At 40.6% G+C, this 22,206-nt stretch overlaps 1 protein-coding gene across 1 annotated transcript; it reads right to left on the bottom strand.

The window, feature by feature from the left end:
• Window positions 1–1,455: 1,455 nt before the first annotated feature.
• Window positions 1,456–22,171, bottom strand: LOC139052974 (S-formylglutathione hydrolase). The gene is made up of 7 exons (XM_070530121.1): window positions 21,928–22,171; window positions 21,697–21,795; window positions 17,769–17,893; window positions 17,106–17,170; window positions 13,083–13,302; window positions 2,901–3,002; window positions 1,456–1,589 (listed from the first exon to the last, which is right to left on the bottom strand). Exons 1-7 carry the CDS (start codon window positions 22,085–22,087, stop codon window positions 1,515–1,517), a joined length of 846 nt encoding a protein of 281 aa, XP_070386222.1. The 5' UTR covers window positions 22,088–22,171; the 3' UTR covers window positions 1,456–1,514.
• Between the last annotated feature and the right edge of the window lie 35 nt (window positions 22,172–22,206).

Raw genomic sequence — 22,206 nt, 5'->3', positions numbered from 1 at the left:
GTCTTGACAGTGCGTAGCGTCCAAGAATTTGTTTGCAACATCTTTGGCAATTGCAATGCATTTATTATTCATGTATTTGATGCCTCAACAAATTTTGTAAGGAGGAGGTCGAGCTCCAACGTGAGCCCCCCGAACGAAATTTCTGGCTATGCCACTGCCTGTTGAGGTCCCTTTCTAAGGATTTTGCACTAGTATGTATTGTGCAACAAAGCCTTGAGGCTGTCAAGTTGTGCTGCTTCTGACCAATGTGGAAAATGTAAAGTGCAGTTCTCAAACCAGCCTTTCTGACAGAGCCTATCCCTTCACACTACTCATGGCATCAAGAATGTTAAATTCAGGGTTCAATAAATGCAGATATCTACCAAGGAGACGAACAGTCATTGAACTGCTTGTTTACTTTGCCAAAATAAAAAGACATGCAGTGTCTCTTATTGCCGACTTAATTTACCTCCCCCAGTCAAATTTCAAGATATGTCCCCCTAGAATTAAATGTTGCTATGCTTTCCTTGGCTCCAACTTCAGGCTTACTCAGTAGCTTGCTTCACTTAGAGGCAGACTGCAACAACATTCCACATTGGCTAAACTGGTTATGAATTAGTATATATGTACTGCTGAAGCAAGCTTAGCAAAGCCAAAGCAGTGGTAATTGTCTAGTTTGCTTAATAGCAGCCTTTGAATAGCAACTAAGCAGATGACTTGCGCAGATCGTGGTTCGCAGGTATGATGCAGTCCCAGCACCTCCAAGCACTGTTGCATGTGGGAAGCCGCAGGCAATGGCTAATCTTGGAGGTCATATCGAAGAGCCACACATTCTTTGTCATGCATCACTTCCAGTGGTATCAAAACTATCTACTTTTAAGAGCCTTTCTTGATGCTTCCACTCGTACTTCAAATGTAAAATTTTGCATGGAGGCTGCCTTATGCCTACACTATCTGAAACTAGGCTTTTCGCAGTTCAAAATTTTGCAACAGTTCATCTTTAACCTCTTGTTTAGTTCAATTGTTCTTTCATATTAATGGTAGAGGAATTGCAAGCAGAATGTGCCAAGGAAACCTTATATTTCATTGCACATAGGCCTTACATGTGGCTGCCATTTTCATTTTCGATAGAGTTCATTTGCAAATGGAAGCTTTCAATAATACTTATTCGTTACTTTTACTGATTAATAATGAGCAATGAACTTCCTTTCAACTTTGTTTTCTAAGACAACTCCCTCAAATAAGCTAACCTTTTTTCAGCATAAGGGGCAACAAACATCCAGCCATTCAATGTTTCATGAGGCTAAAATTCTGACAGTATAACGTTATATGCATGTCCTCACAAATAAACAAATAACTTAAACTATGTGAAGAGTAGAATAAAAAAGAATGTAATTACTTTGCAACAATAGAACCATCTCAGTTTGGCGTAAGTGTTGAAACACTTTCTGTAGATAAATCAGCAATAGAACTGAATACATCTCGAAATAACAAAAACTGTATTTCTTTATGGCATGTAGTACAAAGTGATCTCTTCACAAGGCTGCAGCATGGTGCTTGATGTGATCTTCAATGAATGAAGCAATGAAAAAGTAGCTGTGGTCATAACCCTGGAAGAACATAGAACACATATACAGAAAGTAAGCGAGCATACAGCATACCAAGAACAAATTTAACAAGTTTCTAGAACAAAAAGATCAGCAGGTTGTAGGACTACCGACATATTACATCCTGACGTGCAGAGGAACCACCCCATCCCACCCTTTGTACAGGCCGTATTAAAGACCTAAATTCATTAAGCCACCATTTCATTATTCAAACTGAAGCTGCAAATCTGCACATGGAAGGTCCTTTCATTATCATATGTAAGAAATTATTCACATAAATGAAAAACCACAAATATAACCCAGGAATAAGAACACACACACCAAATCTCACACAACTGAGGTTGCCAGGCCATGCACTGCTTTTGCCAATTCGCAGGCCCTTACAACTGTGGAAGTCAATGCGTCAAACGTGCTCATCTACTAGAAAACATGACCCCCACATTCACAGACACTCCTCTGCCTGGAGCTTCTAGACTGTGCCTACTGGACAGCGGTGCTCACATTACTTAAATATTGTCACGTGGTCGTGACGTTGAATAACACAGTAGCAATACTGTGAACAAGAAAACTAACTTTTATTGGGCGAACCTGTGCCCACAAAACAGGCTACACTTATAGCGCAACGATAGTGGCGAACACGCTTGGCGATCGTCGAAAATCTGCGGGTCAAGCGCGTCGGCTTTTATACAGCAGTCGTCGAATGTTCCAGTCTAATCGTTCGGACCCGCGTGCCTTCCACAAAATTCTACACCATTCGCGTCACGTGATGAAATCAGATAATACAAGGTTCGGCGGCAACAGACAGCGGATAGAAGCATCGATAACTTTCCAGAATCTTCGGATACATGCAGGCGCGTCCCGCGCTGTGCGATAACATTTGTTCGGCGGCGAAACGTGATCGCCCGATAGAGATAAGTACACGTGTCAATATTCACTACATTTGAATAATGCTCCTTGGTGATTATTGCAATTTGGAGTTATTCGAGAAAAACTTCACTCCTATCCGTTTTACACACAAAAATGCTTGAATGAAGCATGTTATCAAAGGAGCATTGATACCATGTACGTATGCCACCAATGTTTCTCTTGGCAAAAGTCCTTCTAGCCATAGCACAATCCATCGTAGCGATGCATTAGTATTTGTTTGTTTCTCTCATTTTTATCATGGTGTTCTGTCCACAATTTCAAGCTCTAGGTTCAGATGCTCCATCATTCACTTGTAAATATGTCACTTGTAATATATTTTTTCCTAGAAAAATAACTAGTCACTATGTTTCTAGATGAAGTGCTCCAACTTGCACACGCCCCCTTCACCTCTTGCATTCGCAGTGTGATGCCCACACCATTCTTCTGTCCAGCTTCCAGTAGATGCTCTGGAAGGAGTTGCTGATCTTTTAGAAAATTGTCCTCCTTGCCCTTGCAAAGAAAATAAATTTTAGTACTGTTAAACACAATAATTAAAAACACATTACAAATATTAGGACCACAATAGGTTGTGCCAAAGGGAACTGTAATTTAGATGTAATTACAATAAATTGTAACGCAGAAACAGGCAGACAGAAATACACACGACATGGTCTTTTTCTGCCTGTGCTCTTCTGTGCTACGATTTACGATACTGCTCAACCACAAAAACCAAGTCTTTGTAAGTAAAGTTAAACAAGAATGCAACTTCTAGCTAGTGCATGTTCGAAAAAGTTGAAATATTGGCCTTAATAAAGGCATGGGATACTCTGCAGTGACTAGTGTACCCATTTTATTGAACCGTGTTAGAGCACCCATTTCATGCTCTAAAATAAGGAAATATCATTGCTAATCACTGAGCACAAAGCAGAGTTTCAGAATGTGTCGCCAGGATTCACTCAAAATGTTTGAGTCAAAATTCAAGGGTGACTAAAGGATTCGCAGAGAAGTTCGAGTGGACCAGATAGTCAACATTCATCTAAAAAAAAAAAAAGAAGAAGAAGAGAAAGCACAAATAAATCCACAGATGGCGAGCACCTGCCTTGTATGTTGCTTGCTGTCTGTGGTTCCATTGTTGCCCTTCTTTTAGCACCAAATAATTCACAGTTGCTGAAGGTGATAGCTAGGAAGGGTGAATAAGGCTATTTTCACACTAGGCTCTGTACTTGAGCTAGTTGATAATTAAGGCAGATAAGGCGCAAATAAAACACAGCAAAAAGAATGAGGACATACAGAGTGCTACTTCCAACTAAATTTTATTACACAAGAAAACCTATATATGTTCATTCACGATTCAATGTAGCAGCACATGCGTCGGAAAGATGCAATATCTGGATAACTGACCACCATTGCCCACCATTGAACACTTGCCCATTGAGACAACAATCGAGCTCTACACTGACAGATAAAAATCACGCCCAGAAAGGAAAGCAACACATCGACAACAATATATATATATATATATAAAGGAAATACTTCTTTAAACCCGCAGAAATACAGGTGCACTTAAAAAGACAAACACAAACATTTAATTTTGACATTTCGGCCAGGGTCCGGCTTTCATCAAGAGCGTATATCTGTGTGCGTGTGCTTGTATAAACGACAATAAAAAAATATTGTAGTCCAAAAAAGGAGATCGTTAAAAAGGTAAAAAAAATAATAACAACGGAAAAATTTGACAAAAAGAAACTAGCACCATGAAATGCTAAAACACTTCCTTGGGGAATAATAATTTAAAACAGGTGGTAAAAGCAGTGTAAAAAACGACGCATCAAAAAGGCAGCGCATGTGTGAAAACTCCAGGAAGAGGAAAGAAAGAGAACAAAGGAGAGAGTAATCTGAGAAGCTGGTGCACTGCATTACTTAGTGTTGCACATGCCCGAGCTCTTTCCTCAAGCGACACAGAAGCCGGGGAGCTCTTTCCTCAAGCTGTTCGATACACAACACTTCAAAAATTTCTCGGCTGCTCTGATCCCCGTAGCTCCTGATTTCTTATTGTTTTCTTGCATAATAAAATTTAGCTTGAAGTAGCGCTCCGCATGTCCTCATTCTTTCCACTGTCTGTGTTTTATATGTACTTTACCTACTTTAGAGCTGTCTATGCACATTTGGAACTGTACATATTATTTTTCCTACAAATTTTTCTCTACACCGACTAACCTACTACAACTTCTTCAGCTGTTCCAAGATCTGTTTGCTTTGGTTATCAGCTTCAGTATTCACACAAAGGCTATGCACATATGCTGCGGTGCCTGCAACGATAGCGATATAATCATACTCGCTTGACAACTGCTACGAGGTTTACTGATGGTTAGTAAGAATCCTAGTAACGTTGAGTCCAGTGCAGAGAGCAGCTGAGCAGTTCCAGCCAAGCGCCAGCGCGAGCAAAGCATCAACACCGACCCTTTACTCTTTGTGTTCCTTACTTCAGGAGCCATGCAGCCGCAGCGACGCTTATGCTATCTTCATCATTACAATGACCCCACGAGAGAAAAGTAGCCATCCTGGCAACTTTGACAACACGATAAGGGGATCATAATACAGTTTAAGCCGGCTGACGTGCACTGTCTCATGAACGCAACGCTGCAGGTCGTCGGATGGCGTCAGAGGTTCGACCACATAGTTTACAGTAGATGTACACTCGCCCACAAAACATCGCGGGGCGCACGAGCGCGTGGCGGAACGACCCTCCTCCCCTGCTTGCGGGAAACCCTGGTGTCGAGACTGACGCCTGAACGCATGTGCGTCCCTCCGAGAAGGCAAGCGTGCAAGTTTCCGCGCTTCTTCCTTGCGCGCCGGCAATATCCGAATGTAGCCGTGAGGTTGCTCTCTTGCGATTGGCGCTGCAGACTATGCGCGCAACGTGGCGTTGCGCGCATAGTCTGGTGTTTTTTTCTTTTCGCCGTGTATTACAGTAGCACACACAGCGAAGAAATATATGTGCACGTACTCAGTATCCCGGCCTTTCGAAAGAATAAAAGAAGCGTGCTGTCAAAAGAAGTTCGTAGAACCCCAATGTGGCCAATGAAAGCTGAGAGTTTGGCATCGCACGCTTAATAAGAAATATCGGCTCAGTTCCCGCAGTAACAATGAAATCCATGCACTGCCCCTGACAGTAGCGCGCTTCCCAACAAAGTGACCAGCGTGCACCGCCGTAGCAGACGACACTGTTCAAGACTACGCTCCTGGGGTGTCTGCGTCTGCGCGAGCTCCTGCCTCCGCCTGACTCTAGCGCTTGCCGCATCGCGATGCCATGCGCTCCAAGTTTTCCCCTAAGTGTGAAACAGACTGTACATGGCGCACCAGTAGAAGTGTTGGCACAACCTTGCGTAAGTTTTCAGCATGCCTGCGTGAGCACTCTGTGGGTCGGCATGAAAAGCAGTGCAGATGTTGGAGTGCATGTGACGAGGTATTACAAGAAGTCACTTGCGACCATCCGGTATATAGCTGCGGCAATAGCGCAGCTTGCCTCGCACGGTAAAATGAGAGGCTTGACGGCGGAGCGCAAAAGAGGTCGTGATGGTGGTAGAATCCGACAGAAGGTCAAGCAGGGCAACAATCCACGGATCCTTCCGTTGCTCCGAATGCATGGGCTCAACGTTGAGCGCTGAGATCGGGTCATACTGTGCCGAGAGAGATGCTGTATCGTGGGATAGAGGAGAGCGAGAAAGGGCATCCGTGTTGGAGTGCTTGCGGCCAGACCTGTACACCACTTGGATATCATACTCTTGAAGCAACAGGGCCCAGCGAACGAGGCAGTCCGAGGGGTCTTTCAAAGTCGGCAACCAGCAAAGAGCGTGGTGGTCCGTGACGATGTAAAATGGTCGGCCATAAACGCAGGGTCGGAACTTCCCAAGAGCCCAGAGTATAGCCAGGCACTCTTTCTCACTTGTTGAATAGTTGGTCCCTGCCTTTGTGAGGGTTAGGCTCGCATAGGCGACAACATACTTATTATGGCCTGGCTTGCATTGCGTGAGCACTGCACCAAGGCCCACGCTGCTTGTATCTGTGAATACCTCCGTAGGCGCCCGGGGATTGTAGTGCCAGAGTATCGGAGGAGATGTGTGCAGCTGGCGCAGTGTCTGGAATGCGTCATCACATTCATGAGACCAGTTAGACATTTTGATGCCAACAGTGAGAAGCCGCATCAAAGGAGCAATAACGGTTGCGAAATTGTGGACAAAGTGAAGAAAATAAGAACAGAGGCTGATGCAGCTCTGGAGGTTCTTCAGTGATGTTGGTTTAGGGAATTCGGTGACAGCTCAAAGTTTCGTAGGATCAGGGAGGACGCTGTCTTTGGATACAACATGGCCCAAGATTGTCAAAGTGCGAGCTGCAAAACGACACATTTTGATATTTAACTGAAAACCAGCGTTCTTAACATATGTCAAAACTTTGTGGAGATGAGAGAGGTGCGTCGAGAAATCTGAAGAAAACACAACAATGTCATCAAGGTAGCACAGGAAGATGTTCCATTTGAGCCCGCAAAGTATGGTATCCATCATGCACTTGAAAGTTGCGGGCGCATTGCAGAGTCCGAATAGCATGATGTTAAATTCATATAGCCCATCAAGGGTGACAAATGTTGTCTTAGGATAATCATATGCTGCCATGGGAACCTGCCAGTAACCAGATCGCAGGTCTAATGACGAGAAGTACTTGGCGCCTTGTAAACAATCAAGTGCATCGTCAATTCAGGGTAAGGAATAGAGGTCCTTGCGTGTTACTTCGTTGAGATGGCGGTAATCGACATAGAATCAAATAAAACCATTTGTCGTTTTTTCATCCACTTTTATTGCCATTAATTTATTATTTCTTTAATTCAATAAGTAAGTGCAAGTAATTTCTTCTATGTTGTCCTTAGTGTCTTTGCTTGTTGGCTTCTCATGATATGATTAATAAAAATCGGACCCCTCGGTTAACCCCCTTTCTTCTCCAACAATTATTAGAGATAACAAATGACTCTGCATCAATAATTAACAGCAAATTCCGAGCTGATGCCATTTTTATTTATTTTTCAAACGCTTATGATCGTGTTGTGCACTGTAAACTAATCGAGAAAATAAGGTCTATCGGAATTTAATATAATATAGTAGAATAGATAGCAGCCTATCTGTCAAACCTAACTCAGTACATTGCCATAAGTAATTATGACTCTGACCAATTCGAAGTTTATTCAGGGGTACCTGAGGGGTTCGCATTAGGGCCATTATTATTTCTCATATATGTTAATGACATCGCTGGTTGCACAGAAAGTGGAGTAAAATTGTGGCACTTCGCTGATGATCCGGTAATTGACACTTGCTTGTGAGAAATCGATGACAAGCTTAGATTAAATACTACACTAAACAATATAGCCCATTGATGTGACATGTGAGGAATGGAAATTAATCCTAAGGAAACACAATATATGACCATAACTCATAGAAAGACGATCTACAGGTTTAATTATAGATTAATGGGTAATGACTTAATACAAACCAACACCGTAAAATATTTAGGCCTAACCTTTACAAGTTTGTGAAATGGAATACCCATATCGATTACACATGTACAAAGGCCTTCCAAACGCTCGGTTTCTCTAGAAGAAAATTAACTGCTGCACCATCCTATGTGATACTAACATCATATAAAACTTTAGTAAGACCAATTCTTGAGTATGGTAGCATAGTGTGGAACCTGTGCCAGAAAGTACTCACGCAGAAATGAGAAAGTATTCGAAATAAAGCATTGCAATTCATATACTCTAAGTATTCTCGACATGAGAGCATAAGTGCTCTTAGAAACCAAGTAGCACTGTCTACCCTTGCTTGTCAACATTGTGTAGCTGTCAAGAAGTTTTCTTTACGTCATGACAATATTAATATGAATAAGCGAGATTGGGTGCAGCCACTGTCATCGATGCTCTATTAGAACCTGTCATAATAAACACATCAGGCAGTATCGCACACACTGCGACTCGTTCAGGTATTCATATTTTCCTTGGCAATTGAAATTTGGAATGTGTTGACAAAGAAAATCGTAGAATCAGATTCTGTGGATGGCTTTGTCAAATATTGTAGCCATATCTTGGTTGCGCATGGGAGTATTTGAGCATGTAGTTTACAAGATAATGTGTTGGTTGAATGCTTGAACACTGTTGCACGAGTAATTGTATGCTACATTATGATTTGAGATGTAAATATGGCATTGCGCTGAATAGTGGTATTTTATTGAACCCTCATTACAATATTGTCATACAACTAATACTGTAATTGTTCTGAGCAAATTTCGTTATTCCTTCTTGATTTATGGGGAAGCAAAGAAAGTTCTTGTTGTGTTGAATGCCAGTGTTCTATAGCAATTTCCTTTTTCATATTTTTCCTCTTTTTTCCTGTTATTCCCATGCTCATGTGCATTGTTACAATCCACTTCCTGTTTGGGCCTGTGCAAAGGCTCACAGTACTGTTAAATAAATAAATAAATAAATAAATAAATAAATAAACCAAGAGCCAAGCAGTGGATTTGTCGCTGCAGCTGCTTTTGGTCAAGTGGCGTGGACCATTCGGGCATCCCGCAACATCACATGGAAGTGGAATTCTCTGCTACTTGCAGTTTATGTGAGTTTCGTGAGCCAACAAAACCAGCGCAGCACTACGTGATAACGAAACTACTGAAATGGAAAAGCGTGGGAGGCACAGAGTCCCATGAAAACGAAACCTTTCGACCGCTTGCGTCAGTGTCAAGGGTGTTGTCAATTAGTTATTTTTTCTAAAAATGAAAGAGAACTGCACAAGTAGCATTTTCTTTTATCTTATAAGGCAATACAACTATGTTTTTATAACGAGTGGTTGAGTACTAGTGACAGAATTTAAATGAGGAGTGCCTTTGTCATCAGGCAAGTACTTGAATGTCCCGGGGGAGTCTCTAATTGTGTCCTGCATTTAGCTCAATTTCTCGATTACTAAGGCTCTGTTAGGAATGATATTGACACCTTAGATATTCTCAAGCACCAATCTATCCCTTAAGCTTGACTTTATATTTGCCTTTAGTGTCCCTTTAAAAAGAGTGTATTTTTTGCAGCTCCAGCTAGTACAAATTTCTTTAAAATTTGATGACATAACTGTCCATTGACTAATCGATAACTACAATATCTAGGCCATATCCTTTATAGACATTTCTTATCTGTTAATTTTTTATATACGTAGCCTTTAGGATCTTCAGGCAAGCTGAAAGAACTAGAAGAGTAACTTGGGCGAGCTGGTGGTGATTCATGTTTCGGAAATTAACAGCGCAAAACAGACAAGGACGAAGGAAAAGAAGAACACGACACTGGTGCTGATTCACAACTGAAGTTTATTTTGAGGTGCTGACTGGTGGCGGAAAAAACTGTTCATTTGTTCTGGCATAAAGATCAAACCACAAGGGAGATTATGGAAGCTTTTCATATTCATAGGGAAGGGGAAAGGTGTGCTAGTAGACTGTCTGTCACTCTTAGTAAAAAAGAATTGCGATATTTGGAAGAAAGTGTTTCACGGTGGATTGTTAAGTCTGGTAGGAAAATTTTTCTATTGGGTTTATGGTTTGTTGTGTTTTGACGCACTGGTTTTATCAATGTAATGATGCACTGATGTTTTCCATGTGTGCTTCGACAAGTCACTAGGATGGCTCGTAATGTGCATGCACCGTCGCTTAATTGTTGACATGTTGGCCTGTGTATATAAATGTGGCTTTCCTCAAAATAAACTTCAGTTGCGAGTCAGCGCCAGTGTCGTGTTCTTCTTTTCCTTCGTCCTTGTCTGTTTTGTGCAGTTGATTTCCGAAACATGAAGCTGAAAGAAAACATTCTTCAGCTTCCTCTGAGATTAATTTGTTGCAGCTGTTATTATTAACTCTTGGAACACAGCAGGCCCCAAACTATGTTTATCGAAAAGAATGCTGGCATTTTCATTTTCTGAAATATTCATCTCCATAACAATGCTAATGATGCTAAGAAACAGTATAGCCTGCAGGAACATATTTTGCCACCAAATTTGTTGTTTCACGAAGACACAAGTCTCTGCTCTCCTCCACAAAACAATTCATATCTGCATGCTGTATCATGTACGATACAGCCTGCATGCTGTATCATGTACGATACAGCAATTAATCCTCGTTATCCAGAACTTTTCATGTCCTTTTAGTTCGAAACATTACAGTAAATAATTAAACAAATATCCTCATATTATTTGTGCACTGATTGCAAGTGTATGAATTAGTAAAATAACCTTTTGTTTACAAACTTTTTGCCATGTTGTGCTACCATACATTTCTTAAGCAAGCATAACTAAAATTATTTCTAGTGCTACAGGCACAATGTATTTCATTGCTAGGCTAAATATGTAGGATCTTCTTTCTTTTTTTTTCTTTACTGTTTAGCATAACTATGCAATAAAAAGATTAGTACACTTTAACAAATTTTTTTAGCAATACCATGAGAACAACCTGGTACACTTCTAATTATCCTATATTAACGAAATTTGGCATACATACTCTTCAATATATGTAGAATGCTGATATCTACTTGAAATTGCAATATCTCTCAGCAGTAGTTGCAAAAGTACAAGGTTATATTTCATGAGATTGGGAAAATAATTAAGAGTGTCCTAATTATTTTTGCATAGATCCAGTATTTGTATGTGCTGTTTGGATTTGGTACCAGCACTTTGCGGTCTACAGAGAGCTAAATAAGCTACAACACAATGCTTTTTGTGAAAATTTAATAGACAAGAAAAGTGTTTGCAAAGACCAGTATATTTTGCCGTTGTGTAGGACATTACTCAAGAAATGTAGCAGCTAGACAAAAACTCATAACATATTTGAAATCTGCTTGAAAACTCTCCAATTGACTCAGTTGACCCTTTTACAGCACCCGTGAAGCAGCCAGCAGCCACAAGCACTCCCATTTTCTGTGTGCGAAGCACTACAAGATGATGCAGCATAGCCAGTTTAGAACACTGTAGCACATAAATCAACACCTAGTGTACAGTATAGAAGTGTTGTAGCAGTTTTTCAATAAAGCAGTGGTCCAATACAAGCATAGTAGTTGTACATTAGGGCTTCCCAGCAGCTAAGCCAGATGAGCTAACATAAGCATACCTTAGATCCTTATTATCTTTTTTTTTGTGTCTGAAGCCTCGACTCTATTAATATGCTAAACTATTAATCCCATTGCCATTATTTCTTGGAATAAGTAGCACAGACATAACATGGCAACACACAGAAGAGGACAACACACTCCTGTGTGTTGCCAACTAGCTCAAATGTTAATTCTGCTGCCATTATACTAGCTCTAGGCAATTTGAAATGCTTGTGTTCCTATATGTTTTTGCATTTCAAACTAGCTTGATGGCTGAGAACTGAGAAAGTGATACTCGGACTCTCAGTCCTGCATTTATTGTCAGGCAGGACTGCTTCAGTTAGTCATGCACTGAAGTCCCTGCCTGACAGGACTTCAGGAGGTGAGGATTCCAGTGGACATCGGACAACCAAAAGCAATCAAAATGATCTCACGCACCATCCTAAGCGCGCTTTATACTTATTTCAAGAATGTCTTCCCATGTAGTCAGTAAACCACTTTAAATAAAATAGTTTGTCATGTGCTGATGATGCTAACACATTACTTAAAAGACAATATTGTGCCAGATTAATCTAAAAACAAAGTAATAATACAGTTGTAGACTGAAAAAAACTTCAACTTGGTCCCCTTACTTTGAACTAGCCACAGCAGTGACAGGAGATTATACTGGAGCCATACATAACAGTGGAATTCCTTTACATTCAAGAGTGCTGCACAGAGAACTAGCTTCTGCTACGGTTGCTGAAGCTTCAGGTGCTCTGCACCAGCTATTCTCACCAGACCCCTTCACTGACGTCACCGGTGGCAGACAAGACGAGCACTGTCACTGCACAGTGCGTGTAAAATTCTACAGTGGCAGTTGTGGCTCCTTTGCAATACGAGATTAGTTTACCTATCATGACAAAGTACTTTACAGGATGCTTAAATGGAACAGCTAAATTGGCTAGTTTTGTATAGACAATCTGAAATAGCAAATACTACTTTACTTTTAGCAAGAGAAGAGATCTGGCATGCAAGAAAAATATTATAACTGAAAGATATGCTACAGTGCCATATTCAAATTACTGAAGCAACTTCCATGACAAGGTTGCAAGAATGACTGGCTAAGGCTAATTGAGTGTTGGAATTTTACGTTCAGGAAAAAGATTTCAACCAAACCTGTTTTGTATCTTTACGCAGGTTGAGGACAAAAGATCAACAAAAAGACTGATATCTGGGGCATTCCCTGATAATATGAGAAGTGTCACGCATTGAGTGCAAAGAAGACTGGCAAAGGGAAATTCAGGTGGAATTTTCCATGTCAAGAGCTGTTCTTCAACTAAGCATATGCTTGGAACGTTAAAAATGAGCAATCTACCAGACCAGCCTGTTAAGTGCTTGCCTTTGGTGTCCTCTAGTATGCATATAAATGCCAAAAGAATTAGACAATGTTTTACCTGGTCAATAAAGAACCACAGGGGTGGTCCCTTGTACTTTTGCACAAGGTGGGTGGCATCGTACTCTTCCCATGCAGCACGGTCCTCACCAAGATAGTTTGAAAATGCCTTTTTACCCCAGGGGCACTCAGCAGGATGGCAGATGGGCGCAAATGCTGACACACTCTTGTACATGCCAGGATTCTTCAGAGCACAAATAAGTGCACCATGACCACCCATGCTGCAACAACAGAAGACGCAACTATAGCAGACAAAATTTGAAACCAACTTGGGTCTGTTTTCAGGGCCTCAGTTTTGATCAAAGGCAGTGTGTCGACTAATGGCCATTCAATTGACACCATATCATTTTCAACTACAACGAAAATTCCATTAGTGCTCCATACTGCACAGCCAGTTTATTCAATGCCACGCATGCTACATGAACATTCCACTAGACTTTTGGGGCCCTTTGTAAAGACAAATGACAAAACAGCCAAAAACAATAAAGAGCAAGTACAATTAACGAGTACAATTTTCACCTTCACCATTATCAAGTGTATCACAGGACAGAGTTGCCTCAGAGATCCAACTTATTCATGTCCTGAGATGGCAGTACTGTGGCCTTCCATGCTACAGCAGATAAGCTGACATAGCCTTAGCATAGGAAGTTTGCACCCACTCACCACGTCACAATCACCGCTTTATAAGGTGAATTTAAGTTGTTTTCTTATAGTTTCACTAAACTCTTAGAAAACTGTACCTTAAAAAAAATTTTGGACAAGGTTTACACAACTAGAAAAACCACTTAGTTCACCAGCTGATGTTGCAGAAAAAGGGAGAGTCATTAAAAAAAAATTGTGCAGAAACCATCGACGATCATTGTCAATGCAAGTGAATAGCCCAAATGAACGAGAGCAAGCGAGGGAGAGAGAGCATTTTCCCTGCCGAGCCCGACCACTAATCAACCACGAAAACTGCTAAAAGAGCCAAAGAAAGCCATTCACTTTAGAACTTAGAAAGTTGCAAGGTTATATTAGTTGCTGTTATCCTAGTTCAAAAATTTGTGCTTAAAGAGGAAGCTATAGCTCAAGAGAGAGAGATAGAGAGAATAAACTTTAAGAGAACAAGCATTTTTACTTTGGCTCAAAAGCTTCATCTAAATACACTGGAACAGAGAAATCTTTTTTTTGTCAGCAAACACTGCATCCATATTGATGAAGTTTGTTGCATTAACAATAAAAAGTTAAAATCCAGTGATTTTAGGGAGCAAATTTTTTATTTAGGTGTCAATTTTCTAACAAATTTTTATTGAATATTGCAAAATTACAAAACTTAACTATGAAGTTTACAGCTCTGTAACTCTTCAATGAAAAAAAATTATGATTTTGTAAGCTGCACCTACTAATACATATAAAGTGGAAAAAAAATTGATGTACAATACACTACTCTGAAGTATACCACTAAATTGCGAGTAGAACTTTTGCAAAGCCCTTGCAGACATTGTAAGAATTTCATGCAAGGTGTAAATTCATATACCAAATCTGTCCACTTAGATGTTCTAACGGATTAACTTACACAACAGCAATATCTGTTTTTGGTGCAAAGTTACGAACTTGTAAAATTGCTGCTTCAATTTTCCTAAACATCAATTTTTGGAAATTTTTGCAAAAAATTCCATGCCCTAAATCGAAATCCTACTTCTTAGTAACTTTTTCTCTTATATGCAAGACATTTCACTCAAAACAGTTGTCTCAAAAAACCTTTCTGCATTTTACATGTTTTAGAATAGGGAAATTGGAGTTGGCCCTGAAGGCAATGCTATACCCAGAGGGAAGTTCATTATGCTGTGCTTTGTACACTCTTCTTCACGTTTTACCACCAAGTTAGGTATGACTTGTTTTATATGTCCAACTCACCACGGTTACTTTGTTTGTCACACCTTTGCATTTTATCGTTGTTTGTAAAACCAGTTGTAAGTTTCTGCATGAAAGGCAAAAGAACTTGAATTTTATACATGTCTCATGGTAATGCCTATGTGCATGCTTGAGCCTTGGTTTATACGTTGGGTGAGAATGGGGGTGAAGACAGGAGATGTTTCTGGTTGAACACACTTTTTTTGGCACTGCTGCAACATGCTTGTGAGCCCTCAAATTTGTGCTGCCTGTTGTATGTTGACATTGATCAGCCACCTCTTGAGCTAACTAATGTGTACATGGAAGCAATAATGAAGTGTGCTCAGTGTATTAACACTGCCTAGTACAAGTTTGCAGGTTCAATAACTGCCACAATGGCCACACTTTCATGAATGTTAAATGAAAAACTGAGATTTGGGGGCACATTAAGGAAAACTACGTGGTCAAAATTTTGATTTTTGTACAATGCCCAACATACCAGCCGAAATTGGAACATTAATGCATTATTATGCATTACAAAAACGTTGCAAGCCAGTTGCAAGCCAACAATTTAGAAATAGTGTATTGAAGCTCATTTTGGGTAGTGAATAACAGCAAATTTCTGGCTGTGGTGAAGTTATCAGGTTTCATTTCTCCTGTTAAGTCAGAAATTGGAACAGCTAAATTGTTGGTGTGCCTATCTCTACTCCATAAGTGCACATACCACTAGGTATGTGCTGGCTGCAGTCTTGCTGGCCAGGCAATATGGGCCATTTATTACGTGCCTCAATAGACAACTTGCTGCTGGCTGCTGTCTGGCCTAGTAGACAACTTCGGTCACTGGGTATGTGCCCAAATAGACAACTCTGGCACTGTGCATGTGGTATTGGTATGTGACCATTTTTGGCGAATCCCCCAGAATGGTTGTCCTAAGGTGACAGTACGTAGTCATAACTATATTAAAACGATAGCACCCCATCCGCAACAGACACTTCCATATCAAGTGTGTCTGCTTGATGGATAGCCATTGTAATGCAATTGCAGCCAGGATACTCGGGATATTAGGATTGCTACGGTGTTTCAACTGGGGTGCAGTGATTACAAGATATACTGTGTCGTGTTATCATTCGGTATTGTGGCTGGCAGCGAGACAGCTGCTTCGCGTCTGCTGATGTGCCCATAAAGTTTCGTGACTCACGCATATGGCATCGGGATACAATAATCATCATAAGACATAAAACATATACATCACCAGTTACACACCCTTCATAAGAAAGATTTCTAATCGCATTAACATAGCCAATCATCCCCAAAGGATGTATGCGTTGCCAATTTTTGCCTCTAAATAGCACACTTTTTGAATGTCCATAGAAGACAAAGGGTTCACACGATGATGGAAACCGGAGTGCAAGGCCAGCGCCACTTCTGGCGACAGCCAGGAATGGCGCTGGCTATTAAACTATTGTGTACAATACCAGAGGGCATCAAGGTTTAAAAAAATTAAATTCTCGGGTTTCACATGCCAAAACTATGATCCAATGATGAGGCATGCCCTTGTGGGGGACTCCGGATTAATTTTGGCCACTAGGGGTTCTTTAACGTGCTTCCAATGCACAGTACAAAGGTGTTTTTGCATTTCGCCATCAAAATGTGGCCACTGCGGCCAAGATTGGATCCCGCAACCTAGTTCTTAGCAGCACAAAGCTGAAGCCGCTTAACAACCACAGCAGTTAGGGAATTGAGACTGTCAGACTCGAAACCCTCGTTGTGCAGCGGTTCAAGACAGAGGTTCAGAGGAAGACGGAAACTTGGAAGTAATCAACAGTGAGCAATAAAGGGAATCCTCAGCCTGCAGCTAACTTGTCATCAGGGCTTCCCTTAGGCTTCCTTTGTCTACCGACTGTTGAACATGTCTTCAATACACACTCTTGCAGTGTAATGTTTTTATGCCATACTGTTGGAACTCAAGAAATGTCACACTAGAGTCACTTGGGCGCATTTATACATTACTAAGCAAAATATCAGCTTGAAATGTGCATGAAGTATAAAATACTATGTTCATGCCCCAAGAAACAACGCACATTTTCCCCAAATAAAATGGCAAAATGACGAAAGCATCTGTTTTCAGTGACAAGTTGCAAGGACAGCATACCTGTGCCCAAATATGCCTTGTCTGGTAGTGTCAACTGGGAAGCTTTTCTTCATTATGGCAGGCAGCTGAATTTTTGTAACAGGAAAAAAAAAAAGAGCAGTAGCACGGCCATTAATTAATGACACTACTGCATGTATTTATGCTAGGTGAATATACAATTGAAGCAGTTGATATCCATGCCTATTTTGGTATGGGCAGATTAAATTAATTATTTTATTGAAAAAGAACAAAAAAAAGAAACCATCATGTTGTGTTTAATATTACTGTGATACACATCACTTTAATCTGAAATCATTAATCAGTTCTTGAAAGGTAATTTTTCCCAATAGCAGCAACGAATTTTGTTGTAAGGACACTGTCTTGTTCATGTTTAAAACTCGCAGGGAGTGTGCAGCAATTCAATGTGTTGTTTGAATTATGATAGCTATGAAGCATCAAAGACGTATGGCCACAGCTAGTACTGTTATTACAAAATGTGTCAATGCAAACTTTCCTTTGTTATTTGAGGACATGTACCCTATATTTCTCTATTTGGTGTAAAGTTTAAATTTCTTCTGCTATGTTGATAGGGATATCAGCACAATAGAAATGCAAGATCTCACTAGCTTATAACTGTAGCATAAATGACACTGAGAATGGAAAGTACAGAAAAAACAACAACACCTCTTTTGTCACATAGGAGTACATCTTGTAATTTTCCTTCCATTTACCCTGGGTAGCATCCAGATAAAAGCCAGCACCAGTGCCAAGGTCATAACTATCATCCTCTCCTTCAATGTTGCATCCACCTGAAGAAAATTACTCCTTAATACAATACTACTATACAAGGGCCTTGTACATATGCTTACCTTTCAGAGAATTATTTATTTATTTGTACATACTACAATGCAATAAGCGCTATAGCAGGAGTGGGTTAACAGAGGGAAATTAAGACACACCAGAATACCATACAGTGTTAACGGTGATATCCTAAGACATGTTTTGTATCTTGGATGGTAGATACAAAACTTCGGGATGGGCATGAGCGAATAGACCCAGGTAAGGAATCCCAATCTTCTATGGAACGAGGGAAAAAGCTTAATTTAAACATATTAGTGGTGTGCAAAGTAGGGCATCAAGTTTAAGTTGTGATGTCATCTCACCAATGACTCTGGCATGAGGTTAGTATAGTTATTTTTTGAACGCCTAATGGAAAAATTGATGATGCTGAGGAAGAAGTCTAATGATGCCATGCGGCGACATGAATAGAGCGAAGTTAAATTCAAAGAACAAAGTGCAGAAGAGGGTGAAAAGTCACGATCATAACAGTATTATATAAATCTTCCTGCTTTTTTCCTCAATTCCTTCTAGCCTGTTAATCTCACACTGCTTATAAGAGTTCCAAACAACAGATGCGTAGTCAACAACAGGACGGATTAGCGATTTATATAATAGCTAAGCATGTTTTGGAGGGCTGGATAGCGTGCGACGTAGGTAACCTAATTTCTTTAGTGCTTTGTTAGAAATGTAAAAAAAATGGATTTTTACGTGCCAAAACCACACTCTGATTATGAGGCACGCCGTAGTGGTGGACTCCAGGAAATTGGACCATCTCGGGTTTTTTAACATGCACCTAAACATAAGTACACGGGTGATTTTGCATTTCACCCCATCTAAATATAGCCTCCGTGGCCGAGATTCAATCCCGCGACCTCATGCTTAGCTGCCCAACACTAAAGCCACTAAGCAACTACGGTGGGTAGTTACAAATGCAATCAATGTGATTAGACCATGACATGTTATGCGTAAAAATGACACCGAGATACTTATACTCAGTTACCCTACCCACAGCATGGCTATTGAAGGAGTAATGAAAAAGAGAAGATTTTTTACAGAATGACATAAGGACGGCTTTACCAAAGTTAATGTTCATTTGCCGGGTGTTGCACCAAGTACAAAACCTAACAAATGACTCCTGGAGGCAGTAATGATCATTACAACAATTACTCACTTCTTATAAAACACAATCATCGGCATAAAGACGAATGTTAGCACAGATGTTAACAGGCAAATAATTTATGTAGATTAAAAAGAGCAGTGGCCCAAGAATGGAGCCTTGGGGCACTCCAGATGTCACATCAATAGCAGTACAGTAGGTGAAGCTGTAAGAAGCATAATAGAACATCAGCTTAATAGAAGTGCACTGAACCTATGGGTAACTGACAAAGCTCCCAGACCTTTATATATAAGAGAATTTGGCAGAACAAAGTTTGTCTCAAGGCAGTCTACTTTAGGCACTTTTCAATAAAAATTAAATTCTGGGTACATACCAAAACCACGATCTAATGGCATGCACCCAATGCACAGTACATGGGAATTTCTTTTTTTTTTTTTCATTTTGCCCTGACAAAATGCAGCTGCCGTAGCAAGTTGATCCCGCGCCTTCATGGTTAGCAGCACAATGCCATAGCCACTAAATTTCGTGGCGGGCAGAATGGATGCAGTAGTGCAGTAAATATCATTATTTCATTGTCAGTATTGCATATCATTGCATTCATCATCATAATCATCACCATCAGCCTATTTTTATGTCCATTGCAGGACGAAGGCCTCTCCTTACGATCTCCACTCCTATCCTGTGCCAACTGATTCCAACTTGTGACTGCAAATTTCCTAATTTCATCACCCTACCTAGTTTTCTGCTGTCCTCAATTGTGCTTCCTTTCTCTTGGCACCCATTCTGTAATGCTAATGGCTCACCAGTTATCTAACCTGTGCATTACATGACCTGCCCAGCTCCATTTTTTTTCTCTTAATGTCAATTAGAATATTGTCTATACCCGTTTGCTCCCTGATCCAAACCTACACTCTCTTTCCGTCTCTTAAAGTTATACCTAGCATTCTTTGTTCCATCGCTCTTTGTGTGGTCCTTAACTTGTTCTCAAGCTTCTTTGTCAGTCTCCAAGCTTCTGCCCCATATGTCAGCACTGGTAAAATGCATTGATAGTACACCTTCCTTTTCAATGATAACGGTAAGCTTCCAGTCAAGCGCTGACAATGTCTGCCACATGCGCTCCAACCCCATTTTTATTCTTCTGTAAATTTTTTTCTAATGATCAGGGTTCCCAGTGAGTAATTGAGGTAGGTAAACATACTCTTTCAGACTCTAGAGGCTGACTGGCGATCCTTAACTTTGTTCTGTTGTCCAGTTATTCATGATTATCTTTGTCTTCTGCATATTAATCTTCAACCCAACTCTTACACTTTCTCTGTTAAAGTCCTCAATCACTTGTTATAATTCGTCCCCAGTGTTGCTGAACAGGTCAATGTCATCTGCAAACCAAAGGTTACCGAGATTTTCGCCGTTGATCCTCACTCCTAAGCTTTCCCAGTTTAATTGCTTGAATATTCCTTCCAAGCATGTAGGGACCAGCATTGGAGAGATTGTCTCCTTGTCTGACCCCTTTCTTTATAGATATCCTTCTACTTGTGGAGAATTAAGGTAGCTGTGGAGTCTCTATAGATATTTTGCAACATATTTATGTAAGCCTCCTGTACTCTTTCATTATGTAATGCCTCTAGACTGCTGGAACCTCTACTGAATCAAATGCCTTTTCGTAATGTATGAAAGCCATATAGAGAGTTTGATTGTATTCTGCAGATTTCTCGATTACCTGATTGATGACATGGATGTGATCCATTGTAGAATTCCTGAAGCCAGCCTGTTCTCTTGGTTGACTGAAGTCAAATGTTGCACATATTCTACTGGAAATTATCTTAGTGAATATTTTATACAATCCTGAAAGCAAGCTAATGGGCCTATAATCTTTGAATCCTTCTTGTGGTTTAGTATAATGTTGGCATTCTTCCAGTTCTCTGGTACACATGAAGTCGTGAGGCATTGCATAAAAATGAGCCGCAAGCTTTTCATGCATGATATGTCCTCCATTTTTTATTAAATTGACTGTTATTCCATCTTCTCCTGCCGTTTTTCCCTGGGTAATGTCGTGCAAGGCCCTTCTAACTTAATTGCTAGTTATAGAAGGTGCCTCTGTATCCTGTTCATTACTACTTCTAATGAAGGTAGCGTGGCTGCTCTGGGTACTGCACAGGTCAGTATAGAATTCTTCCCCTGCTTTTACTATATCTTCGAAGTTGCTGATAATATTACCCTGCTTAGTGGCTAGCAAATATTAGTGTTTTCCAATTTCTTTATCTGCTCACTTTGTACAAGTTTCTTACAATTCACGTAATGATTTACCCATTGCTCCATCGGCTTCTTACGTTAAGGTATTCTTTAAAATAATTTGTTGTAACTTACAAACTTGAGCGACGCTACAACTTAGGTAAACAGAACGAGTGTTCACTTTCCACAATATCGAACGGTGGACCGGCCTTTATCAGCTGGGGTTTGCAAAGTGCCACTACGGTAGTGAGATTGAAGACGCCACATAGCGTGTAGCGAGGCAGAACTGTTATGTAAGTGTTTACAGTGTACTTTTTAAAAATATGGCATGAAGTGTGCAAGCACGTGTGCCCACTATGCTAAATTCAACATGTCTTTGGAAAACACCTGAGCGACCACAATGCGATAAGTTAATCCCAAACTTACGAGGGCTCGTGTCGGGGCATACTATAGCTACTGACATTTCACTGGCATACCTCTGGGCTCCAGCTTTCTGTATAAAATTCTGCTCAGTGCAAGTCAGCCCTGCAATGAAAATTACATAAGGAATTAGCACGCACGCAGGTTAGCCGGACGGCACAATATTCCACTGCAAGCATTTCGTAGTTTTAAATTAGAGGCGATTGCTACAGAACGAAAGGGTAGTAGCTACTTCACCAGAAAGCCAGTAAAGAAGAGGCACGGAGGCAACTTCTGATTTAGACGGCAAGTAGATTGCAAACTTCATTGTGCATTTCAGCGTTTCACTGAAGTGACTGTAGACTTTCTGCAGGCCATTAAAGCACTTGCTACTGGAAACCAACGTAAGCGCTTCCATTTCTGATCTTTGCTCACACACCTCTCGATGCAACACGCACACTGATAAAAAGTAGAATTCGGCTGCTTGGTCTGTATCACGTGGTGTGCATATTTTGAAGCGTGCACTAGAGTGCGCGT

This window comes from Dermacentor albipictus, chromosome 1 (assembly GCF_038994185.2).
Source record: "Dermacentor albipictus isolate Rhodes 1998 colony chromosome 1, USDA_Dalb.pri_finalv2, whole genome shotgun sequence".
Taxonomy (NCBI): Eukaryota; Metazoa; Arthropoda; class Arachnida; order Ixodida; family Ixodidae; genus Dermacentor; species Dermacentor albipictus.
The sequence above is the reverse complement of the archived record's forward strand: the minus strand, read 5'-3'. Positions and strand labels throughout refer to the sequence as shown.

Excerpts from the sequence above, each read along its gene's own strand:
- LOC139052974 (XM_070530121.1), bottom strand. The coding sequence starts at position 22,087 with ATGGAAGCGCTTACGTTGGTTTCCAGTAGCAAGTGCTTTAATGGCCTG. Across the intron at positions 13,303-17,105 it reads CAAGGCATATTTGGGCACAG|CATGGGTGGTCATGGTGCAC; the intron begins GTATGCTGTCCT and ends CTGTTGTTGCAG. Across the intron at positions 1,590-2,900 it reads TCACACTGCGAATGCAAGAG|GGTTATGACCACAGCTACTT; the intron begins GTGAAGGGGGCG and ends ATGTTCTTCCAG.